Raw genomic sequence first — 25,467 nt, 5'->3', positions numbered from 1 at the left:
CACATCTTTCCTACCATAGCTAATCCCTCCCTTTGTGATCCCTGCTCCCGTCAGGGGAGCCTTAAGGGAACCGAGCCCCTGGGACCCGGTGGGAGCTGCCGGGTGTCGGGGGGAACCGGGCACCTGCTGAGCTGCGGCTCTTTGAACTGGGCGGGCGCCGCGTGGGGGGCTGCGTGCAGGCCACGGGCCTTTTTAAATTACATTCTTGGAGAATAAACACCACCCGAGCTGCGTGGGGGCCCGAGTAAAAATGCCTCTTAGCACCAGTTGGCTGCCTGTTCTTACGGGGCCGAGCTAGGGGAAGGACAATGGCGGGGTGGGCCTACAGCTCCCGGCACGCCGCGGGGCCGGAACTGCCGGTCCTGGCGTGCCCTGACTAGCGGCGTTGCGGGTGCTGGTCGCGGCTGTGCCAGCTCCGATGGCGGCGGTGCCGCCGCCGGTCTACGTATACAGCCCGGAGTACGTGACCCTCTGCGACTCCCTCTGCAAAGTGCCCAAGCGGGTCAGCGCCGCGGCGGGGGCGAGGGGGCGCGGGGAGCACAGCGGTGAGGCCCGGGCGCGGAGGCAGCCGGCGCCCGGCACGGCAGTAGGAAAGGAGGAAGCGGGGGAAACGGGCGGCCCCGGCGAGAGGAGTGCAGGGTTAGAGCGGGAATGGCTTGTCTGTGCGTTCACATCGCCCCTGGCACCGCGGGCTCGGACGTCGATGTGACGTTCCCCTCTCCCGGGAAGCCGTGCGCGGCTCCGCTTCTGCCCGGGACACCGGAAGGCCCTTTGGCACGGCATGGGCACGGGCCGGAGAAGGGACCCGGGCCGGGAAAGTCGCTGCTGGGAGCAGCCTGAGCCACACCTCGTCTGCGAGTCCTTGCGCCCCTGGTTGCTGGCTTTGTGTCTCCTGGTCTCACAGTCTTACTCTTTTCTTTAGGCCAGCATGGTGCATTCACTGATTGAAGCGTATTCCTTGCTTGGCCAGATGAAGTAAGTGCTCCCGTTTTCTGTGAAGGAATGTTTTAGTCTCCACTAAGGTTTGGAAGGTGCTGAGTAACTTCAGGTTTCATACTGTCCCTGCTGGTGGTGTGATTATAGGAGCCCCCACAGTGCGTATTTCCAGGATTAAAGGAAAATGTTTGTTTTGCTACATGGACACGATTGCAGTAATTGTGGCCGGTGTAATTCATGGTTACCCTCCTGGTCTGGTGGAGCGCTTACAGCCTTGTGCCTTCTCTACAGAGTGTGTATCACCCCCATGCTTGAGACTCTGAGTAGGGTAACAGCCTTGGTGCTGCTCCAGATCCACTGATCAGTCAGTGCTGATGCAGAGAGGGATATTATTTTGGTGCATTGTAATATATCTGTGAGACTTTTTGTGAGGTTTGTATGCTGTTCAGGAGAGTACCGCCTGCCTCATTTGGCTCTTGACGCTGGGGCATATGAAGGGAAAAATAAGAAAGGCATGGCTCAGCCCCTCTTGTGAAGCGTCTCATCTTAGAAAAAATCTACTCCAGCACAGCCAGAAGATTTTTTTGAGACTTCTTTTTTAAACAGTTTTTTTTTTTTTTTTTTTTTCCTGGTAGAGTGTGCTTGGGAAATGACTGCAGGTATCATTATAGAGCAGACCTGAAGAACAGTTTGCCCTCGCATGTGGTGGGAAGCATCACGGCCAGCCTGGAGCTGGGAGCTTCCTGTGTTCTTCCTGTAGCAGCAGAGCTGTGCTGCATTGCCTGTTCATGCTCCACTGCCCAAGTGTTGGGGAGGGTTCAGTGTGTTGCAGGATTTGTTTAGGCATACTGCAAAGCACCCAGACCCAGGAAGGTGCTGTGCAAGTTGCTTGGAACAGTGGCAGTCTCTGCTTTGGCGCAGGTCGTAGCATGCAAGTGGCATTACATGGCTCCTGATCTAGACTGAGGTCCTGCCACAGCATTTCCACAGCATTTAGTTCCTCTGTGTAACCTGAATGTTGGATATGGTGGGGAATGCACAAACAGAGAGAACAAGCAGAACAGGGGAAAAAAACTTGAAGCAAAATGGGAAGGTTAATGCAGGCAGCGCCTGCAGGTGTTCTTCACTGGGGTGGGCACCACAGGTAGTGCCAAACCAGGGGCAAGGCCTGTTCCCGCTCAGCTGGGTGGCTTTCTAACTTGAGTGACAGTCCAGTGCAAGAGGAAGAGGGAGTTTTGTTTGCTTTTACAACAGTAATAGCCAAAAGAAGGCTCTTAATGTAAAGGTTAAAGCTGGACATTCCAGCTGAACACTGGATCCTCTTGCCCTGATGTGCTCCCTTCCTCCTCTCTGCTTAGGATAGTCAAGCCAAAAGTGGCCTCCATGGAGGAAATGGCGAGTTTCCACACAGATGCTTACCTGCAGCACCTGCAGAAGGTCAGTGAGGAGGGGGATGATGACCACCCGGAGTCTGTGGAGTATGGACTGGGTAAGGATGCACATCTTCAACAAGAGATTAGTTGAGTGCCAGGGCCAGGATGCTTTTTGCTGGAGCTGCAGTTAGGGGGGTGAGCTCAGGGGGATGCTGGGCTTAGTTTTGAAAGGAAACACTCTTTAACGGGGTGTTGCTGAACCCCAGCAGTCATCTGACAGGCTGGCACTTTCCCTGGTGCCAGCTGAGGGTAGAGCTAGCCTCACTTTGCTGCTCTGTGTAGCTTGGCCTGTCTCTTGCCGACTGGGGCTGGTGCCCTTTGCTGCTGCTCTGAGGCTCTGGAATGGGATGGAAGACCCTGACACTGCCCTCGGGCTGGAGCTGGGACTGGCTGCTGCAAGCCTGCTGTGGGGAGGGCATGTATGAACAGTGGTCTGGAGCTGTAGTGACCAGAGCAGCTGCAGGGCAGTCTGGTGACTTACGTGTGGAGCAGCTTGAGAAATGCAGCAGGTAAAGCAGGTGAGATGGCTGTGGGCACTGTTGGTATCAGGAATGGGAAGAGTGACCCAGAACTGAGGCAGAGGTGCAGATTCTGTGCCACTCTCATGAGTGTGCCTTAGACTTTATGTTCCTGAAGCTGCTCTGTCTACAGGAAGACAAGCAGCCCTGGTATGCTTTGTGGGCAACAGCTGCGGGGAGGCTGCTGTACGACTAAGTGAAGATCGTATTATAGACATAGACCTACAGCTTGTCTAGGCTTGGCTAGTTTGTGAATGTCCATTTTTAGGGAAGAGGTACATCGTAACCATGCCAGGGCTTTTCTGGTCAGGTAGACAGAGACTTGAAAGTAGTTTTTTTGCGAGATTGGTGTGAGGAATCAGTAGGTTCAGCAACCCAGGCACACAACTCAGAAGTTGATTCAGGACACATTTTTAAACGAACTAAGTGCAAGAAAACATTTGGATTGTTGCTTTGTGTGGTGGGTTGATTTTTGTGGTGTGGGTGGGGTTTTTTTGCTAGGTGCTCACCAAGATACAGTCTCTCTTCCCCTCAGTAGGGTGGGGGAGAAAACATAGTGGAAAAGATCATGTTGAGATAATAACAGGGAGATGAGTCTCCAGTACTCCAGTTACTGCAAAAGAGACTCTACATGGGGAAATTAATTCAATTTATTGCCAATTAATAATGGAGTAGGATAGTGAGAATTCAAAATAAAACTGAAATCACCACCCCCCTCGTCCACCTTTTTTCCCAGACTCAGCTTCACTCACAGCTCTTCTACTTTTCCCCTCAAGCAGTGTAAAGGGACAAGGAATGGAGGCTGTGGTCAGTTCACACCTCTCTGCTGTTCTTTCCTCCTCACTCTTGCTCAGTGTATATGTGGGGTCCCTCCTGCAGGACACTCTCTTCCATGAAGTTTTCCAGCGCTAGTCTTTCCTTTCAAGAACTTCTCCAGTATGGGTTCTCCATGGGGTCAGTTCTTCAGGAACGGGCTGCTCCAGCCCGGGCCAGTCTTGAAGACTCAAACAAAAGGAATGTGCTTCCTCTGGAGGAAAAGGCCTGTTGTGTCTAAGGTGCAGACTCTTACGTGGACTCTCACCTGCAGGTTACGACTGTCCAGCCACTGAAGGGATCTTTGAGTATGCAGCGGCTGTGGGAGGAGCCACCATCACTGCAGCTCAGTGCCTGCTGGATGGCAAGTGCAAAGTAGCAATTAACTGGCCTGGAGGGTGGCATCATGCAAAGAAGTAAGAAAACAATGTCTTCCCTTGTGTTTTCTCATCTGATGTCTGAACCCTGCTTCCTAGCTCCCAGCTTCCCTGAGAACCATCAGGGTGCAATGATCTAGTTGGAAGAGAATGCAAGGTGTGAAGGAAGGCAGGAGATAGAGAGGAAGGAAACAGAGGGCAGGGCAGAGGCCTGAGAGGAGGCAGGTCACTGCCCAGTGCTGGTGCTGTCACTGTCATGTGCTGCAGAGCAGGTCTGGGGCAGGTGTACTCACACAACATCTCAGCCTGTTTCCTGGTGGGCACTTGGCTGAAAATGACTTCAGCTGCAGCTTGCTGTGAAAGGAGACTTGCACTCAGCAGAGCTGAGCTCTCACTCTGTGCAGAACTGATGGCTTTTGGGAAATCTTCTGTTATATTCTGTCTGGATTGTATGGTTTAAAAAATGCCTGTAATGAAAAAAGTCTTAGCAGTGTTGCTGCTGCTGAGCTATTAGCACTGTTCTGAGAAGCAGAGAGTTTGTTTAAAAAATAGGCATTTAATAGCCACCAATCCCAAAGGAGTCTTCCCAGTCACCCCAGTAAGTTGGTGTGTGATGCTTCAGGGTAGATACCAGCCCAGTGTGAAGGTCTAGCCAGACTGACTCCAAACTGCAGGTGCTTGATTCTAGGACCTGTGTCCTAGCAAAATACATTCCTTTTGTCAAAAAACACCTGCTACCTGGTAGCTTAGTTGCTTTCCAGGGTCCTGAAGGTAGGAATGACCTGGGGCTTTGAAAGCTCTTGGTTCAGAGGATGCCTTTGGGGTTGAGGGTAAGTTGCTGAGTAAGTGCCTTTTCTCAAGGCAGTCTCACCCTCCTTTCTGGCAGTGATACTCAGAGCTTTGCTGGGTGGATTTGGGGCAGCATGGGGGAATCCCAAGTGCTGGTCTTGAACTGCAGCTCTGACACTGCTCTGCCTTTGGCTGAACTGGTGTCCTGCTCTGCTTGGCCTTGAGTTTCAGAGATTGGTATTACAGCATTCAGAGAGTGCCCAAGACATGCTTCCTTGTGGGCTGTGAGGGAGGGGAGAAGTACATAATCACAGTTGAGTCAGATTTTCAGGATACCTGTTAACATCTCCATTTTCAGCATTACTGTAAATGAACAGAGTCACTGGGAAACACCTGTGCTCCATGGCACTTGCAGAGTGTGAGAGCGAGTGAGGTTCTGCCATTCCTGGCTTGCTCCTCATTGGTCCCAGCTGTTGCTGAGCAGGAAATGTCAGAGAGAATGAGCTGGGTGCTGTGACTGGAAGTCAAGAGGAATTTCCCAGAGGTGCATCTTGTATCCCGATATAATTTGTGGAAGAGGGATTTGGGTACTCCTGTTGCCATGTATGAAGCCTTGCTTTAAAATAGCTGTCCAGGGCAGATTTAATGCGTGTGGACTGGTGCTAAGTGGTGATGGGGGCTTGACTTTGGAGTGAGGCTGGAGTAGGGGTCAAGAAACTTTCTTGTTCCTTTGATGCCAGCAAGTAAGCTGTCCCTGATGAATGTCAGTGATAAATCTTTACATGGTACACCTGTCCTCTCTTTAGCTGCTGGGACTCTCTCCTGGCTGAGCCCAGGAGCTGTATCGTAAGGGACTGCATGTGGAACATCCCATTTGCATTTTCCTGGGAAGAGAAAGGAGGGAGTTACTTTGGCAAGAGGCTTAACCTTCATAGCCTGAGACTTTAAAACAGAAGGACAATCCTGTGACTGGCTTTCACTGCCAGGACCTTCCCAGGAGTTGTGACCCAGACACCAGGGATGGAGTGGCTGCCTGTCTATGCCTATCCAGAACTCACAGGAAGATGGCCGAGGGGACTGCCCTCTTGCCTCCAAGAGAGTGGGTTTGAGTCAAGTGGCTCTGAACTTCTTTAAAATGTCTCAGGTGCAGAAAGCTAACATTTTATTTGTTCAACAGTGCAATGGTCAGAGGTAACCTCCTCAGACCAGGGTCTCTGCAGCAGAGCCAACTGATGCTTACCCAGCTGCCAGAAAGCCCAGAGTTGAGAAGCAGTTGGCACAAACAGTCCTGTTCTCTGTGCTTCCCAGCCATGCTTTGAGCTGTTCCTGACCCGTCTCTTGGTCACTGCTGGGCTGAGTTTTCATACTCCTCTGTGCCCCTGTGAGTTGGACACTTGCAAAGTCAAAATGAGAATGCTGAAATCGGTGGTGATTGCATTGGCAATATTCAATGTCACAGACATTGTTTTCACAGGGATGAAGCTTCTGGTTTCTGTTATGTGAATGACGCTGTTTTGGGGATCCTGCGACTGCGCCAGAAATTTGACCGCGTCCTTTATATCGATTTGGATTTGCATCATGGGGATGGTAAGGCCCAGCAAAGGCTGCAAACAGCACAGCTGCACAGACTCAGGGGGGAATGGGAGAAGGCAAGGCCTGTCTGCACAGCAGGGATTTAGTTGCTGCAACAGCCATGGCTTTGGCTCTTTTTGGTGCTGTTGAGTTCCCTCAATCCATTTATGCCTTGTCCTGCTTTACAGACTTGCCCTATGCTGCTCCTCAGACTTCTCTTGTGGGTCTAGGCAGAAGTCTTGTACCTAAAGCAACAGATAATGTGTCTCAGTATCCCATCCTGCCAGCACAGTTGCTGACAGGATTTAATTGTTTAAGGGTCCATTACAAGAGGGAAGCAGCCAGTAGTAAAGGGTCCTTTTAAAAGAAGGCTTTATGCTGTAAGTCTAGAGGCAGAGCTGGCCTTGCTAAAACTGCTCCCTCCTTCAGGGACATTATTTCTACACCATTTAACATTTCCTGCTCTTCTAAATTTTATTATGTGTTTCATTTTGTTCTGTTTTCTCCCTGCATTTGGTTTCTGTTAAGTTTCCTATTACTTCTTTTTTCCCTCTCCATGCCCGCTGTCTTAATAGTGTCTTTAAGGAAAAGGCATGTTGAACCACAGCAGCATTGAGAAAAAGTGAGAGAGCCCAGTAGCATTGGTTCTGATCAGAGCCAAGCTCTGGCCAAGTGAGTCCTGCTCGGATCCCTCTCCCAGCTTCGCAGGCCTAGCAGCACAGTCAAGTGCTGCTGCCATGGCTAGTGACATGAGATACTCAGATCCATTCTGAACTAGCAAGAGACCTGCCAGATTCATAGCACTTGTGATCTTTGCTGCAGTTGAACTTCAGTCTCTGTAGATTGAGGATGTATTTATTGAGCCACATCTGCATTTCTGCTTTGCTTATGGTTCTCCTTCTCTGCTGCTCTGTGTGTATCAGGCAACTCTGTGTGTTCAGACTGTCATTTATATAAATGATGCATGAATTTTTTTTTTTTTCAATTTCTTAATAGGAGTTGAGGATGCCTTTAGTTTCACCTCGAAAGTCTTGACTGTTTCTCTGCACAAATTTTCACCAGGATTTTTCCCAGGCAAGTTGAACTTGTGAGGTTTGTGCTCATTTGGTTCACATGTCACTGGTGAGGCCTCCATAAAGGCAAGTCCCATCTGTGATGTCCAGCTGACATATCTTGCTGTCTCTTCTCATGACCCAGGGGAAGGAAAGAGGGAGAGCTACATGTTTGGCATTTCCCTCTTTCTGGTTGTAGCTGAGGTCTAGGCATAGTTCCTTTGATGCTGCATGGCAGAATTGGGTGAAGGATAGAACTGGGTCACTCCACCCCACCTTTCTTCGTGGTGGCAAGTGGACTTCTTCATACGCATGCCGAACGTCCTGGCTCTCGTCTTGCCTTTGAGACACCCCACGCGTCTCTTGCTGCTGCTCTGCTTTCCCTTCTAATTGGGGTGTTTCTGTTGTGCAGGCACTGGTGATGTGACAGATGTTGGCCTGGGAAAAGGTCGCTATTACAGTGTGAATGTGCCCATTCAAGATGGCATTCAGGATGAAAAATATTACCAGATCTGTGAATCGTAAGCCCTTTTGCTCTGATACAGCTGACTTGGATGGGATTTTAGAGAATAAGATACTATGCAGTTTAGTATTTTTAATTACAGTCCTTTCTTAAGGCTTGTCCCTTCCCCTGTTGCAGCCTTTGATTACAGTGAACATGGACTGTAAGTTCTCAGAGGTCTTGTGTGAATCCTTAGGCAAATTGAATATACAGAGACATTGTGGGTGGCTGGAGGGGTCTCTGCCGCAGGTCAGCCTATCTCCTTAGATACACCTCCACAGGTGTCTCTCTAAGGAGAGACTGAGAAGCGACAAGTATTTTTTAGCTGTGGGCTTCGGGCTAGATGTTTTTTCTTCAAGTAAATGCTCCGAATTCTGACTGTGGGACATATTCTTGGGGCTTAGCTAAAAGCATTTTCCTAGCACCTTCTGTCTGTGCTGGAAGAATGAACGGCTGAAGGCTGAATATCTGACAGTGACAGAGCTGCCTCCTGGCAGTCCCATGTGTCCCTCAGCTGATGGTAGACCTCACAAGCTGTTGCCCATGTCAAAACTGGGCTGTGGGGCTTGTTCTTTTCCGGGGGGAGGAGTCTCAGTGCAAGGCTGCAGGATGTAGTAGCACGTCCACCTCTAACACTTGAGGGCAGAAACCTCTCTAAACTTGTAGGCCAGTAGGGCAGTCATGCAGGGGCCATGCCTCCTGCTTACTTATTGGTGCTTGCCATTGCTGGGGTACAGCAGCCCCCTTTGTGCTGGAGGACATGCTTTCAAAAGGCAGCTCTAGGGTCAGAAACCCACTCAGGAGGAGCCTGCTGCATGCATTCACAGCTGAAGGACATCATAACCTACCACAGATTTCAAGCTGTGTATAGCTAAAGCTTCTGCAAAGAGACTTAGAGATCTCTTTGAGTTCTGTCTTGGCTGGGAAGCAGTCCACGGGCATGACTGTGGATGTCTCATCCAGCTTTTTTTTGAGGGTAATTGCCTGTACTTCCCAAAACCACGATGGGCTTGAAGCATGAGTCTCTGTCCAGTGCTGGTTTTTGCAGGCTGACTACACCCTGCACAGAGCTTTTCCTCACAGTTTTGCCTCAAGAGCCATACAGGAGAGAGGGAAAGTAAGACCCTAGCCAGTCTTCCTCTGTTTCTCCTGTCCTCTGCTGGCCTGTCCTGGTGAGAGGTGTCTGAGAGTTCAGGATTGTTGTTTTGCCAGACCCTGATTTCCACCGTGACTTTCACAGGGCAGAAAAGCACCTGGATCATCCTGCAGCCAAAAGGCAGACAGTGTAAATGTAGAGTTTGATGCTACCACTGAACTGGTGAGAACTAGATCCCCCTCTGCCATGTTATCAGTGGTGCTTTTGCATTCATCAGCCTTTTGATAAGTGCTCTGACAGCTAAAATTGCTGTGGAGGTAGAAGGCTCAGAGCAGAGCCTGGGAGCAGAGGCAGTGTAACTGGTAGGAGCTGGGTGTAAGCAGAGGATGCAGAAACCCTGAGAGGCATTGGTGGATCTGAGCAACCAGGGCCATGCCACCAGCATTCCTCTGGGCCATGCTGGCAGTAACTGGACTGCTTCTCTTCTCTCTAGAGTGCTGAAGGAGGTGTATGCTGCCTTCAACCCCGATGCAGTTGTGCTGCAGCTGGGGGCGGACACCATTGCTGGAGACCCCATGTGCTCTTTCAACATGACACCCGAGGGAGTGGGGAAGTGCCTCAAGTATGTCCTGCAGTGGCAGCTAGCAACTCTTGTCCTGGGAGGAGGTGAGTGCATCCTGCTGTTCTCAGAGAAATGTGTTTGTCCTCCTGTGACCCTGCCTCGAGTGCCTGTCTGCCCTTGGGCTCAGGACTGGCAAGGGTTTAGCAGAGTGACTGCTGGGCATTGTCAGAGGACGCACTGTGGCATAGTACTCTTTTCTCACACCTGAAATCCTTGATACTGACAGGTGCAAGTCTCAGTACTGACTCAGATCTTGAGTTAAAAGCTGCATGGCTCCTCTGGAGAAGATGAGAGGCCAACAAACTGACCCTGACTTCTCAGTGACACCTCTGATTCCCATCTCTGCTGATCAGCCCTTCAGTGCTTCTCTTTAAAAAGTGAGCACTATGTTCCCAAACCTACCTTGGGCACCTGGTGATGAATGGTTTCATTCAGATTCAAGCAGGGGCTTGGGACGAGGCCTGACTGCCTGCAAGGTACAGCAGGACTCTGATACCCAGTGAAAGTTAAGCTGGACTTAGGTCTGTTGTGTTGCTTAGCCAGCTGCTTGCCCAATGGGGAGAGCACAGGACAGGTTTTATGTTAACAGAGCATTTCAGAGCAACAAAAGCCCCTGTGGGCCAGGGAAAGCCCCTGAGCTCCATGACTGGAGCCGGATCAGCTCTAGGTGTTGTCCTTTTTTAGATGGGGGAAATAATGTATAGGATATTAAGGCTAAAATTTGATGTGCCTGATGCCCTTTGTTTTGGAAAGGTTATGAGTGATTAGTCCTGCTGTGGCTTGTCTGTGAGTGTGCTGGAGATGTCATCTTTCAAACAAAACCCAAAACTTCTGTTAAAAAATGAGGATCAACTATGTGTCACTTGTGAAAATAGCAAAGGAGTGTCCCACCACTGCAGCATGTGGAAGCATTTGAAGTCGAAATTGGGGGAGGAGTAAAAAAAAAGCAGGGGAAAAAACTCCACTGCAAACAGAAGGGAATATTGGAAAAATATGGTCTGTCTTGTCAAAGTGCTTTTCTCCCTTTACTCTTCTAGTCATCTATTCTGGAAAAAAAACATACTTGAGTCTCTTGCAGGATTGCTTTCAGCTAAGATTTCTCCTTATGGGCTCATGTTCCTTTACCATGTAGGTAACCATTTCCTGCTCACTGTGAAATCTCATTTCTGTGTAAAGCAGTTGCAAGTTGTAGCAATGAGTTTCATATTTGTCCTCTCAAAGATGACGGTGCTGAAGAGCTCACCAGCGTATGGCTGGGCATGTGTATTTTGCTTTATAGGTCCTTTAAAGGCTGGTATTAAAAAGCAGGAAGCCCCATTTCTGCTGTGGCCTGCTACTTGAGAATGGCTCTTCTTGTTGCCGGGAGAGAGTTCAGCACATGGGGCTTGGGAGCTCATCCTGGGTCTGAGATGGTGGCTGGAGGACTGGCCTCTGCCACTGGATGTAACTGGGGTTCAGTTTGAGTGGTCTGCTCTTGCATACACTGTCATTCAAACTTGGCTTTGTGTAGCCAGCAGGTGCAGAAGGCAGATTTTGGGCATGGCTTGAGTGGATGAAATAAGCTGAACTAGTGTAACCTGTGCACAGTGGTTTCATTATTTGTTTCTTCCACCTAAATCTCTTTTTCTCTTTTGCCTTTCCCCACTCTTCCTCCTCAAATCCCAATTCTTGCTGGAAACAGGAGGTTACAACCTTGCCAACACTGCTCGCTGCTGGACATACTTGACTGGGGTCATCCTTGGGAGAACACTGTCCTCAGAGATCCCTGATCATGAGGTAATGCTGTGAAAAACCCTCCCTTCTCCTTGCAGAAGAGCCAGTTGTTCTCCCTAAGCCACACAGCATCCTTGCCGCTCAGTCCTGTTTTGTGAAGACACTTACGTACCAATGCTGCCCTAACCTAGCAGTATGGTGGGTGCTTGTGCTCTAAAACAGAGGCTGTCTGCAGCTTTCTGTGAGGGGTTTCATGTGCCAGTAAACTCCAGTCTCAGATAGTAACAGAGAGGATGGGCAAAAGGATTCCGTGGTTTGCTCAAAGAGCTCTTTAGGATGTGCCTTTTGCCTTCTCAAGGTTTTAATTTTTTTCTTTTCAGCTGAAGTTTGAGTGACCACAGTGCCTGTTGCTCTGCTTTCCTCCTCCTCCCCCGAGTGTTCTGTCTGGTGACCAGCAGTGTCTGGTAAAGAGTAGCCAGGGCCCAGCACATTCCAATAAGTTGCTCCTCTCTGGAGTTGACACAGAACCTACCTTGCAAATATTCTGTCACTCTATCAGGGTCCTGTAGTTGTACAGGGATGAACTTCCAAACCACTGGAGCAGAGAATTTCCCCAGAAATTCACCCATTTTCTCCCACTTCCTGTGCCACTCATGACTATCCACCCTTGGGGCAGATCTCTGAATGACCTTCCTAGAAATCTCTCTCCTGACTCTAAACATGGTGTGGACTCCACTGACTCTAAATATGTTATCAGCTGTACTGAGGAGACACACATAAGAGACATAGCAACCATAGCAACAAGAACATGCTTTCTGTAACATCCAAAGGGAATTCAAAATTCTCGAAAGCTGTTGTAACAGGCCTGAAGGAGGAAGAGGGGGTGACAAGCTGGGGAAAATCATCCTCTAGTGTTTCCCCCTCAGGCTGAGTACTATTATTAATGGACTAACAAAGGTAGTGCTGGAGGTAAGGGTAGGAGAGGAACACTGAATACACATCCCAAGTGACCCTCATTGCCATTGTTATCATTTCATAAACTGATATCACAGAGTACAGCAACAAAACAATCCTGATCCCACTCCATGCTCTGAAAAATATCATCACAAGGAACACATATATGCTCACACATATGTACCACACCCACATAAACAGACCAAGCAGCACTGTGACCACAAGCAGCATTGTGACCAGTGGTTCTGTACCTAATGTGAACAAATGCTTAGAATCAAATTTGTTTCCAACCCACTCTGGGCAGATGTGTTGTTGTCTCAACCCTTTGTGCCCATACTGGGCACCAATTAAGGTTGTCTTAGGAATGGTATTTTCCAATTTAGTGCTCCTCCTAAGAGCATGAACAATTTACTAAACAGTAACAGCAATAATACTAATGCTAGAAGGAACAAGAAAACAAACAACAATTCACATAGAAACACCCCTGCTCCCTGACAATAGACAAACTGCATAGCTCCCTCTGCCACATTATTTCAGCTGGTAAGAATCCCTTCTGTCTGGAAGAGAGTCCCTTTCTCCTGCCCTCAGCAATGATGAGAGGTGGTGTAGAATAATCTCTGTGTTCTGGCCATGCCTCCTCCCAGCTACTCTAAAAACTGACCCTGTCTTGGCCAGAATCATGACACAATGGCTCACAGTAACCTGTGATTCTGCGTTAGCATGTCAACCCCATGTGCAGCAGATTTCCTGCACGCTATCTGAGCACTTAGCCAGGAGAGACACAGTATCCTTGCAGCACACTGATTTTTCCTTTCCCAGGTGTTTCACAGTCATGTCAATGCAGCGTTGAGCAAGATGGGAAGTGAATGGTAGGATATGTGATTACAGCACTTGAAATTTAATAATAAAAAAATTTCATTTGCGGGTAACCATGAGTGTCAACAGCTTTCCCAAATAAAGCATTGGGATAGACATTTGACTGCTTTTTGGTTGCTTCACTGGGCTCTGCTTCTCATCCCTTGAACTGGGAAGCGGTTGAAATCTCCAGGTGGACACAGACACTGCTGAAGTACCACCTTGATGTAGTGAAGCTACATGTGGCCCTTAGGTAGAGAAATGGTTTTTGTGCCTTTTTACAAACAGGTACCCACGGGGAGCCCTCTCTCTAGCCTCGGCCTTCAGAGACCTCTCTGTTAATTTTCCTCTTCTCCTCCCTGCAGTTCTTCACAGAGTATGGTCCTGATTACGTGCTGGAGATCACACCAAGCTGCAGACCAGACCGCAATGAGCCACAGAGAATTCAAGAAATTCTGAACTCTATCAAAGGTGCGTTGTCCAAGCAAAAACTTCTGCTTCAGGCTTACAGGATTTGTTAGAGAGGGCTTCAGAAGAGCTCATTGGAGTCTTTCTCACTGACTGGAAAGATGAACCACATTCACTTGGCTGCTCATTAGTACACAGTGTCATTTGCCTCCCACATCCCTTGGGATTTTCAGGGTTGGTGGTACAGAGTTATGGGTTCCTGTAGCAAAAGTTGCCATTGCCTTTGCTCTGGCTGGACAGGGAGCATGGGGCCTTGTCCTTTTTGGAATCATAGAACAGCCCAGGTTCTAAGGGACTTCAAAAATCATCTGCTCCAAACTTTTCATGGGAAAGGGAGCATAGACAAGATTATCTAGCAAGTCACATCCTGAAAACTTCTGACAGTGAGGCTGCTACCCCATCCCTGGGGAGTTTCCTCCAGTGATTGATTGTTCTCACTGTAAAAAAAAAGTACTTAAAATAAGGTGACACCTCTCCTGGTGCAACACACATCTGTTGTCCCTTGTCCTCTCCATGTGGCTCCTTGTGAAGAGAGAGCTTCTGTCCTCTGAAGCCTACAGAGCAGGCTTCAAGTACTAGATTACTGTGATGAGGTCCCTCCTAAGCCTTCTCTTCTGCAGGGAGAGAGTGGCAGGTTCTCCAGAATCTGATCACCTTTGTGATCCTCCTTTGTCTGTCCATGTCTTTTGTGATTTGTGGGGATCATAACTGGACACAATACTCATCATTTGTCAGACAGACCTGGCATGAGATGATCCAGTTTTTCTTAGTAATGCTCCTACACATGCTGCACAGGATCCAGTTTGCTTCACTGCTGCAGCAGGACACTGCTGGATCCCATTCAGCTTGCTGCCTGTCAGGAACCCCACATCCATTTCCACAAAGCTGCTTCCCAGTCACACAAATCCCAGCCTGAACTGGCTACCTCAAGTGGAGGACCTTGCTTATGTCTTTGTTAAACTTAAAACTGTTATTTTTAGCCCAGTCTTCCAGCCTGTCCAGCTTTCTAAAATAGCTCTTCCTTCTGACCTGTTCCCCTCAGCACCCAGTTTGGTGCTATGGTTGTTTCCAACCAAGGTAATTTACGATGTTGAGCAATATGTATCGGTATCAGTCCTTGGGGGACCCCACTTGTTACAGGCTGCAAGACCATGTAAAAACCATTGATCACCACGCCCTGTGAGCTCCCTGTGAGCCAGCTCCCTCCCTGTCCCCTTTGCAGACCACCCATCCAGTCTGTGTCTTTCAGTTGGTCCAGGAGGAGGCTGTGGGAAATAGCTCTCTGGAACTGCGACAGGTCTCCAGCAGGCAGGACTTGAAACTCTTCAAGTCCAGGACAGGCAGCTGGGTGAGCTCTGCCAGCTCCAGCATTGAAACTTATTCAATGCCCTTACCCATCTGTCTTGTCCCTCTCTGCAAGAGGGGCTCAGAACAGCATGATGGGGCTTGGCAGCCCTTTTCTGTCTGTGTGTGTTGTAGTTTGCTGGTGTTAGAAGTAGGGTAGGAAGTCCAATGGCCATGGATGCCTTCGTGTGTCCATTCCCAAGCACAGCCAATCCTAGGGAGAGGGCATCCTTTCCTTGGGGACATGTCCAAGAGGGTAGGAGGAGCAGCATCACTCCAGAGCTGGAAGGGAGGGCTGTGCACTCCTGTCTGTGAATCCAGCCTGAAAGAAGGACGAGGTAGCAGGGAGTGAGCGTGTGTGTCTCTGATGCTGGTCCACAAATCCCAAAACAGCATTCAGCATAGTGAAAGCATTGGCAGGGTCCCTTTGTGGTAATTTCCAAAGCCTGGCTCAAATGAGGGCAGCAGCCTCTGCAAAGGGAGCGAGGGGTCAGCAGGAGCTGAGATCTGTGCTGAGGCGGGAATTCCCATGTCCTGGTCTAGTCCATCAGGTGTGGGAGTGGCACCCCTTGCCAGGTCACTCCATCAGGCTAAAATATCAGTGGAAATACCCTTTTTTGCTTCCTTTTATTTGCAGGGAATCTGAAGCACATTGTTTAGCAGAAAAGGAAGGCTCAGGCAAGAGCATTTCCTGTGGGGAAGACAGCATATTTATGTGAACAACTGGTGAAATTTGTGGCTGCAGGGAAACTTTTGAAGAAAGTACTGTTGGTTGGTTAATTTTTTTTTTCTCTTTAAAGAAGAAAAGCTACCGCATGCCACAAGCACTGTGGCTCCCCCAGGCAGGAGTCTGGGCCCTCCAGCCATAGCCTTCCAGTGCTGGCAGAGCCTCCCTTGCTCCTTTCCCCTTCCTATTTTAACCACAGTTTGTTCTCACAACTGCTTTTAAATGTATTTTAAGAGAGGAGCTGCTCAGAGCTGTGAGCCCTCCCCAGCTGGAGCCCAGTGCCGTGTTAGCTACCCAGCAGGGCCACAGCCTCAGAGCTGCCCACTCGGGAAGTAGAGCCTGTGGGCTACCCTGGTTGTCTCTTACCCACAGAAAGGCACAGCCATTGTGTTTTTAACTGGGAATTTTTAAAAAATAAAATACTTGAAGTACTCCTCCAGCCCTTTCCTTTCTTCTTCCACCCACCCTGTCTTGCTAGTGCTCTTTTCCATAGTACACCCCACCCCCTCCACCTACTGCAGAGCCATTTGTGAGCTCCTGAAGTCCTGCACAGAGGAACAAGACCCTGGAGAGCCTCTCAAAAATGTCAAGGGCGATGCAGGGCATTGTGGCAGCTCCTCTTCTGGGAGATCTTGGATGAACTTCCAGATGCTCTGGTGCCCCATGAGAGCTGCCACGATGTGTCTCAGCAAGGGAACAGATACAGAGGTATCTGGAGCAGATCTCTCCCAGTGCCAGGAGCCATGGAGCCTGGCCTCTGCCACCCTTGTCCCCTCATTCTCCTAGCCCATAGACCTTTTATTGTGGTGATTTTTTTTAAAGATGCCCAGTCACTGCAGGAAAGCATATTTCCTGTGGCTTTAATTAGATTATGCTGGGAGAAACAGCAAGACAAAGGGGTTCCCTGCCTGGCCTTGGCTTTGTTTTTTGCTCTGTTTTCACTGTTGATTGAAACAACAGGAAATCTGGTTTGGAGACAGGTCAGCAGGATGTGGCTCCCATGACTCCTGACCCCTTGCCTGCTTCCATGTACCCCTGGCACCTGGTGTGGTGTGGTGTGCTGAGACCAGTCTTGTGTGGTGACCACTGGCAGGAGGCTGGTGCTGCCATTGCCCTAGCAAAGGATCCCAGTGCCCTGGGGAGATATCAGACTTCAAGACTGCCCATCCAGGGAAAAATGTGAGGAACGAGGGAACAGAGAAGCTGGCCAACTGCTGCCTCTGACCCACCTCAGGGCCCCATGTGCTGTGTCCCCACAGCAGGTAGACTGCCCTTGTGGGAGCTGTGGGAGCTGTTTCAGGAACACAGTTGGGAAAATAAACAATAGGAAACCCCACAAGTGTCAGAGGTTGTGGCTTTTAGGTGGGGTGCCTCTTGGGTGGAAACCCCCACATGCCCCATCCAGAGTGGGATGCCCACGCAAGGGGCGGGGGTAAGCCGGAGCGCCGTTCCAGTCCCTCCCGTTCTGGGTACGTCGCTGGACCCGACCCGCCCGGGACAGCCCGCGCCCCTCTGAGCGCTGCAGTGTCCTCGTAGATGCCGGGGATGAGCTGTTCACCGTCCCCTCCCCGGGGCACGAAGGACCTCTCGTGGTGGCGATCCTGCGCTGCTGCCTTTGGGGGCCGAGGAGATACCGGCGGCAGGCACTCCGCCCGCTCCCCGCCCCTGTGGCCCCCCACGGCGGGTCCCGACGGCCTTGTGGCCCATCTTGTGCTCAAGATGAACCACAAGTTCCACGTCCAGAACCGCGCCCCGGGGAGACCCTGGAGCCCGACGGAGCCCGGCTCGCCGCTCGCCTGGGGCCTGGGGACGCAGCCGCGGGGCGCGGGGAGCCGTCCCCTCCAGGCCGCTGGCCCCGGCCTCATCGACTGGGACCCGGTGGACAAAGGTGCTCCGGTCGCTGGTGGTGGAGCTTGGCTCAACAGGGCGGACGAGCTGCCGGAGCTCTGGCTCGGTCACCAGGAGCTCGACTGGCGGCCGGAGCGCGGCTGGGCCGGGGCCTCCTACCGCTCCACCAGCGAGCAGCGTCCCGGCTGCCCCCGGCCCGGCGCTGCGGCAGCGGGAACGCGCGGGAGCCGGCCGTGAGGGAAGGGCCGGGAGCAGGAGCGGGGCCGCGCTGCCGCCCCAAAACGCGCCTGGGCCCGACAGGCGAGGGTCTCAGGCTGCCGGGTAATAAAATCCGGAAAGATCGTTGTTTCGACGGCTGTGCCCTTTGTCCATTTCGGCGAAAGACATTGTGTGAAGCAGCCCTTGATGGAAGGAGGGTGGGCTCCCCACAGCTCCAGTGTGTCTTCTTGGCTTATGATGTTCCCATCCTGTTGTTGAAAATTACACAACTTTCCTAGTAACTTCTCTAGTTAAAATTTCTAATTAATTGTTTTAATCAATCATGAACAGTGTAATTTTCCACCGTAGCCAAGCACTTAGCAAGGTTTGTTATAAACTGCTATTGTGGGAACACAAGTCAGGAAAATCACTAAAACTTTTTAAGTTTTGCAAAACCAACCTTGGACTAAGCATGGGAGAGACATAGTGCTGAAACTGGACCCACGGAATGCAGAATTTATAGTCTGCAAGAACATTTTGCAGAACCCATAGATAGAGAAACAACCAAAGACAATTCTGCAGTTGTCTTATCTGGGGAAAAGATAAGATAATATGATAGATACATATTATAATATTGGCTTTTCACAAATATTAAAACAGATTTATATATGTGATGTTAAAGTAACTTTGTTATAAAGATATTGTTTTTATTTCTGTTAATTAAGCTTAGATATAGTAGTGAAATAGCTATGCTTGTGTTAAAATGCCTGCTTGGTTGGGACAACATCCAATGAACATAGGATGAGGACACCTGCTACAGATATCCCAACTATCAGCACTCACTGTTTGAAGGCAGTGTGGACCAAGGCCCAAAAACTGGAGATTATAAGAATGGACTAAAACCACAACCAAGGAATCTGCATGCTCTAAAATGGCGGACACGAGGAGCCATGCTAAACAATTCTTGGAACATGTAAACTGGTTTGGGGGAAAAGTTTACCATGCATAAGTGTCTATGAATGTGCAACAGGCTGATGTAATGGAAAAGGTATTTAAGGGGTATCCCCGAAGATAACAGTGTGGTCTCTGAGTGCCAAGATGCACCCGACCGAAATAACCTTTCCTCTGTGGTCCTTGTCTCTTATTGTCCTTTATTAAACTTTTAAAATTTTTACAGAAGAGTGAACAGATTTTTCACAGATCATAACAAGACTGTAAATGTAGGCTAATGAGCACGAGAAGGAAGAAATCTATAACCAGTAGAAGATAAAATACTAATTAATGAAGAGAGCTATGTATTTTATAGCCAATGAACATTAATTGCTTTGCTAAAGTGTATAAATAATGAAAAGTTTTGGAAGTGTGCATGTATCATAGGTGAAGCTCCCCCTGTGCACCCAGCACTGTGAATAAAGTAATGCTGCTCTCTAATTTAAACGTAGAGTTTCATTTATCCCGACGTTTTCAGAACAGAGTCACCCCGGGGAATGGGACCTCTGTCCCAGCCATGCCCTGCTGCAGGAGCGGTGCTGTGGAGACCCGCTGGGTGTGGGGCTGCTGCACTCCCTGAGCTGTCTGGCAGGATGTGGGAGCCTGGCACTGTCCCGGGGACTCCGGGGCACTGTGGGGACACGTTTGCCCTGGGCAGGGCAGCTGGGACCACTTGACCCCCGGACTGCCTTCAGGAGTGGGCGCTAAGGCCCGGCATCAAGTTTGGGGGCTGCGTGGGGTCCCAGCTGTACCCCGGGAGGAGCCGTGGCAGGGGGACACAGGTATGGGAGGGCAGGTGTGGGCAGGGAGCGGTCCCGGCACAGGTGTTTCCCCTGGCTCGGCTCTCCCAAACCGCAGGGCCAGAACTTAGCGGGCTGTCCCATACCATCAGCGATGACCAGCGATGACCACAGTGCCCGGCTAGGAGCAGGGAGTCCCGGAGAGCGGTGTCCTGGAGCGGGGTATCCCCGTCGGGGTCGCCGGGAAGGGACAAGCCCTCCCAATCTGTCACCTGGCGAGCGGCCCTGGACCTCCGAGCCGCCAGAGGGCGACGCATGTCGCGGCCGCCATGCTTTGTACTTCCGCGGCGGGCCGGAAGCACCCGCCCTTTCTCGGCAGAGCGCAGCCATGGTGAGAGCGCGGTGGCGCGGCTCCCCGCCGCCATCCGCCGCCATCCCCCACTCGCCGCGGGCTGTGGCCACCCCCCCTGGGCGATAAGCGCGGGAGGGAGCCCGGCGCTTGGGTTCGGGGGACGGGAGTCGGAGGGAGCCGGGGAGGGATGGCTGGGGGGCCGGGCCTGGCGGGGGCCCGTAACAACTCCCCTTAAAACGTCCCATCCTGTAGGCCCGCGGCCCCAAGAAGCATCTGAAGCGCGTGGCTGCACCCAAGCACTGGATGCTGGACAAGCTGACGGGCGTCTTCGTGAGTGCGGGCCTGGTTTGGGGTTAAAGCTGGGGTCTGGTGTGGTTTTGGGGTTGAGACTGGAGTCGGAGGTGGGGCCCGGAGTCGTGGCAGCCGTAGTCACATCAGAGGAAGTGATCGGGTGCTGCGCGGGTGTGAGCGGTGAGCAGGGGCAATTGGACACGGCAGGAGGTGCTTGCTTAACGCTAGGGTCTTTGTGAATGGCGTTCACGTTCCCCCGTTTGCAGAGGATGTGATGGGGTCGTTGGATGTTCTCTTTTAATCTGCCTGTTGTGCTTTTCCACCTCCGGGTTGAGATGGATGGTTGTGCTCTGTTGGGAGCTGTGCCCTGTGAGGCAAGACATGGGGGGAACTACTGTGAATACCAAGAACAGAGAGCTTCAGCCGGTCGCTGCCTGCGTGGCAGCTGCACTTTGTGCTGCTGCTTTCCGTGCTCTTGCGGGAGTTCTTGCCGCTATGGTTTCCTTCTCTGGGGTGGTTGATGCTTCTTGAGCCTCCAACAGAAACTTCCTGTCGGCAGGCACCCCGTCCATCAACGGGCCCACACAAGCTGAGGGAGTGCCTTCCCCTTATCATCTTCCTGCGCAACCGGCTGAAGTATGCTCTGACAGGAGATGAGGTCAAGAAGATCTGCATGCAGAGGTTCATCAAAATAGATGGCAAAGTCCGCACCGACATCACCTACCCTGCAGGCTTCATGGGTGAGTAGGGTTGGGGCAATTCCTTAGGCAGCTCTTCTACACTGGCAGGGGAGTTTTTGTGGGGCTGGCATTATTTGAGGGATAAAGTTTCCCTGCTGGAGTTGAAGAAAATATATGTATAAGCAGTTGTTGCTTAGTTTGAAATTGTGCACTGCAGTGAGTACCATAGTCATATACCTGTAGCCTCTAAGTGCCTGCTTGACCTGAGTACGTTGCTGTTCAGATTCCAGCCTTCAGCAGTTTTTGCTAATTTGCAGTCTGTTGCTGCAAAAGATGTGAGCCTGTGCTCAAGGGTAAATCCCAACCTCATCAGTCACACCCCAGGTGTTGTTCAGCAGTTTTGTGTTCCTTTTTAAACGTGAATTTGATCCCAAGTTAGGGTAATGAGCCGATAACAGCTGCTGTTATATTTCCCTGTCTGCAATCAGATGTCATCAGCATTGAGAAGACAGGTGAGCATTTCCGCCTGGTGTATGATACCAAGGGCCGGTTCGCTGTTCACCGCATCACACCTGAGGAGGCCAAGGTGAGCAGCTTTGATGTGGTGTAAGGGTGGGCCCAGTTGGGTTTGGCTGGGGCAGTGCTTCCTCTTTCTTATCTCCTGAATGAGAGCTAATGTCTCTCTTCTGACAGTTGAGGCCATGCTGCACTTGAGATTGGGGCGCTCAGAGTTGTGATGAAGCCTGTGTTGGGGGGGAGATCTCTTTGTTATGTAGAAGTAGTTCACAGATGGCTGTAGGGTCATTGTCTGGTGCTGGAGATGATGCTGTTGGCATGGGCTGGATCAGAGAGTTTTGGGGTGGAGGGGAGTCTTGGCTTGGCCAGCTAACAGGGACTAGAAACATGGAACTGTCTGTGGCATAAAAGCCTTCAACTTCTTCCCAGAGCAACAAAACTGCGTACTCACCACTTATGCTGGTGAGCAGCTTCCTCATGTGTCCCTTAACCTGGCATGGTGTGACTCAGCTGCAAGGCTGTGCTCTGGTTTGCATCTCCTTCTTTAAGGCAAGCTGTGCAAGCACGCAGCTGTGGGGATGGCAGAGCTGACTGTGCTGGAGCCAACTGTGGTGTGGTTCTCCTTGTGATGCACTTCTCTGATGACTACTCTGTGTTGGTCTGGGAGGTCCAGAGAGGCTGTGAGGGAGTTAGGGTGATAGGCAGGAGGGAAATCAGTGCCCTGGAGGGGACAGATCTCTCTTCGGTCCTGGAGAAATGCAGCTTCTGTCTCTGTTGTGTGCCATGGGCTTCAGGGAAAAATAAGGGAATTGTCCTCCTGTGAAAGTGCAGCCAGTGTTTCTGGGGAGGCTGAAGCTCAATGTGGGCTGCTACTCCCAACAGCAAAGGTGTTTTGGGGTGGGGCTGTAGCAGAGCTGCATGGCAGCTGTTCAAAAGTAGTTACTGAGTCAGGGAGCTGGACAGGTCACTCTGTGGGCTCATGTTGTAAGCCCTGAGTGTCTGGGTGTTCTGCTGGCTGGTGGCTCTTTGGAGTACAAGAGTTCCCTAGTCCAAGGTACTGCTCGCTGTCTCAGCTGAGAGGTGTTGGGTTTTGTTTGCAGTACAAGCTGTGCAAGGTGAGGAAGATCTTTGTGGGCACCAAAGGAATCCCTCACTTGGTCACTCATGATGCCCGCACTATCCGCTATCCAGACCCCCTCATCAAGGTGAATGATACGGTCCAGATTGACTTGGAGACAGGCAAGATCACAGACTTCATTAAGTTTGACACAGGTAGGTCTTCCATCCCATTAAAGCACTGTACCCTTCCCCACTGTGGAGAGCAGTCTGGAAGTTAAATGCTAGGCATATTTGCATGGAAATAGAGAGTCAGTGGTGTCAGCCTTGGGAAGGGGTTTGTTTCCCAGGAACATGTCCACCTGGAGCTGGAGCAGGGATTCTTCCTGCAGTGGGAAGCATTTGGCAGGGACTTGGCAGTTCTGAGGCACCAGGTAGAAGCAGCGAGCTGGTGGGGAGTGCTTCAGCTTGTCTCTTGGTGGTGAGAGGCAGTTTCAGTCACAGAGCTGTGAGCAGTGCTAGCACGGGTGGGATGGGAATGTTTGGTAGGGGCAGAGAGCCCAAGTGGAAGGACTTCACAGCACATGGTGCCAGCTCTTGTCACACCTGTATTCCTTTACTCAGGTAACCTGTGCATGGTGACCGGCGGTGCAAACTTGGGCCGTATTGGGGTGATCACCAACCGGGAGAGGCACCCCGGGTCGTTTGATGTGGTTCATGTGAAGGACGCCAACGGCAACAGCTTTGCCACCAGGCTGTCCAACATCTTCGTTATTGGCAAAGTAAGGCCATGGGGGCACCAAGTGGGGGGGTTCTCTTCTCTTGTGAGGGGCTCTCTTCTTGTGAGGGGCTGCTGGCTGAGGCAAAGAGCCTTGGTGTTTCCTTGGGCAGCTATCTTCCCACACAGTGGAGCTTCAGTGCTGGCCTCAGTTCTGACTCAGATCCCTGTATTTTTTCCTGCTCTGGGAAGGAGAAGAAGCATTTGCAACTTCAGCAATGACTGTTTTCAAGAAGCAGCCCTTGAAACCTGAGAGTTGGGGGCTGAGCAGTGCTAAGACTTGGTGTGATCTGAGCAGCTGCTGTGACGCCTGAGTGCCCCCCAGAAAGTCTCTGCTGCTTTGCCATTCCAGGTTATGGAGGGGCAGTGTTTTGGTTTTGGCTGAAGTGCATTCTTCACGGATGTGACTGAAAGGCAGCTGTAGACCTGTGCATCCTTGGCACCTTCCTTATGGTCCTCTGCTGCACCAGTGCCATCACCATGTGTACCTGACCCAGCATGAGCAGGGGTGGGCTTCTGCTCTTTTTCCCCTTAGAGAGAGAGTTGTGTTGCTATCTGGGTTTCCTGATGTGGTTTCTTCTCCCTTTCTGCAGGGCAACAAGCCATGGATCTCCTTGCCCCGTGGAAAGGGCATCCGCCTGACCATTGCTGAAGAGAGAGACAAGAGACTGGCAGCCAAACAGAGCAGCGGATAAAGCCCAGCTCAGGCTGGCTCTGGTGCTGTCAGTGTGTTAATTAAACTGTTTACTACATGGCTCTGACTGCTGGGGAGTGTCCTGGGGCTAGGGTGGGGAGCCATGCTGCCAGTGCCAGGCCCTGCTCCCCAGAAGGTCCTGCTTCTCTGGGGAGACTCCTGTCAGTCTGAATAACCACCACAGCCTTATTCCAGAAGGGCAAGAAGGAAGGGTGGGAGAGCCTTCAGACTGCTCTGTCTGTCTCTGTGAAGGTGTTGGCACAAACACTCATGGAGGAGCAGGGATATGGGGAGAGCTGGCTGGGCTCTCCTGTAGCCAGTGGTGCCAGACAGGTTTGAGGAGCTACCCCAGCTCTGCTGGCTGCAAGGGTGTTGGCACTAAATGTCCAAGTGGGGCTGCTCTTCCGTGTCTTTTCTGTGGAGGTGGAGGGTGCAAGTGATCATACTGACAGACTGGACTAAGTGGGAGGGGAATGGGCTGCTGGGGACACTGAGCACCAGCCTGGCCTGCAGGAGCCAAGGAGCTGGGGATTGGCTGGCTTTGGGAATGGCCCTGGAGGACAAGGTGGGCTGGTGTGGGCAGGGTGCCCAGTCAGGAAGGGCAGCTGCACAACTGGGCTGTGCTAGGAAGGGTGCAGGAAGCATTGTAGGGAAGGGGAGGCTGTGCCTGGCATGGTGTGCAGACTGGGGCCACCAGGTCCGGGCAGGTATGGGCACTGGAGCAATGCCAGTGGAGAAGCTGGAGTGATGGAGGCATGGAAGAGGCTGATGGCACCACCTCTGCTCTGCTCAGCCTGGGGAAGAGGAGTCCTGGGGCCTCTCTTGACTGCCTGCCTGCGTCAGCCTTGTGAGCACCTGTCTTCCAAGATGGATGAGACACAGATGTGCACAACTGCAAAACTGGCAACTTTTATTGGTTTCATCAGGTGTCCGTGGTGAAATGTAATTGAGCCTCATGAAGTGGCTGCAGCCAGCTGTATTCTGACCTTAGGCTCTCAGGAAAGCTGAATGCTTGTGGCACTGCCCATGTTCCCTCTAGTGTTGCTGTGCTGCTCCCTCTGGATGCTGTGCAGGCTCAGAGCAGCAGGGTCTTTCATGGTGCTAGCAATGGGCTTGGTGCTTGGGCTGTCCTGTGATGCACAGATGTGAGCAGCCAGAAATGTGGGGAAAATCCCCACATTTTCATGCACAGAGCCAAAGCAAAAACCACTTAGTTTTTATGTTGTGAAAAAGCTTTAGAAAATAGCCAAATTGAATATTTGGGAAAGTAAAACCCTGTTGTTATACTAGCAAGAACTCCAAAATGGCAATGAAACCAACACTTGGGAAAATTTGGGGTGAAATATCTTCAGTTTGGGGGTGGGCATTGCAATGGATTATCCAGTGTGGGTTGGTTAGCCGGATTAGGTTGCTTCATGTGGGTTATCCCAAATGAACTGTCTGCTGAGCACTCTCGCGGGTGGATCTGGTGTATGTCATCTCTGTGTTTCTCGTGCATCTCCCCGCCTCCCTCCGTGTCCTTTTCCCGCTCCTCGGCTGTGACCCCCCCACTC

General features: G+C 51.1%; 2 protein-coding genes across 7 annotated transcripts; both read left to right on the top strand.

The window, feature by feature from the left end:
• The first annotated feature begins 296 nt into the window (after window positions 1-296).
• HDAC8 (histone deacetylase 8) lies at window positions 297-16,205 on the top strand. 6 transcript variants are annotated; one of them, XM_041484754.1, is made up of 11 exons: window positions 309-502; window positions 923-975; window positions 2,295-2,425; window positions 3,975-4,116; window positions 6,326-6,453; window positions 7,435-7,512; window positions 7,903-8,011; window positions 9,582-9,754; window positions 11,392-11,486; window positions 13,598-13,703; window positions 15,682-16,205. In XM_041484754.1, exons 1-11 carry the CDS (start codon window positions 419-421, stop codon window positions 15,702-15,704), a joined length of 1,122 nt encoding a protein of 373 aa, XP_041340688.1. In that variant the 5' UTR covers window positions 309-418; the 3' UTR covers window positions 15,705-16,205. The 6 variants fall into 6 exon arrangements, with proteins under 6 accessions (XP_041340692.1, XP_041340688.1, XP_041340693.1 ...); XM_041484755.1 differs by having other exon boundaries at window positions 313-502; window positions 6,341-6,453; XM_041484757.1 differs by having other exon boundaries at window positions 333-459; window positions 6,341-6,453.
• Window positions 16,206-19,898: 3,693 nt separating this feature from the next.
• LOC121362847 (40S ribosomal protein S4) lies at window positions 19,899-23,974 on the top strand. Its single transcript, XM_041484724.1, has 7 exons — window positions 19,899-19,938; window positions 20,152-20,229; window positions 20,750-20,930; window positions 21,359-21,456; window positions 22,487-22,658; window positions 23,067-23,224; window positions 23,814-23,974. Exons 1-7 carry the CDS (start codon window positions 19,936-19,938, stop codon window positions 23,913-23,915), a joined length of 792 nt encoding a protein of 263 aa, XP_041340658.1. The 5' UTR covers window positions 19,899-19,935; the 3' UTR covers window positions 23,916-23,974.
• The last annotated feature ends 1,493 nt before the right edge of the window (window positions 23,975-25,467 follow it).

The sequence above is a fragment of the Pyrgilauda ruficollis genome, unplaced genomic scaffold (assembly GCF_017590135.1).
Source record: "Pyrgilauda ruficollis isolate IOZ18807 unplaced genomic scaffold, ASM1759013v1 scaffold67, whole genome shotgun sequence".
Classification (NCBI taxonomy): domain Eukaryota; kingdom Metazoa; phylum Chordata; class Aves; order Passeriformes; family Passeridae; genus Pyrgilauda; species Pyrgilauda ruficollis.
Note: the sequence above shows the minus strand (reverse complement) of the source record. Positions and strands in the feature narration are given on the sequence as shown.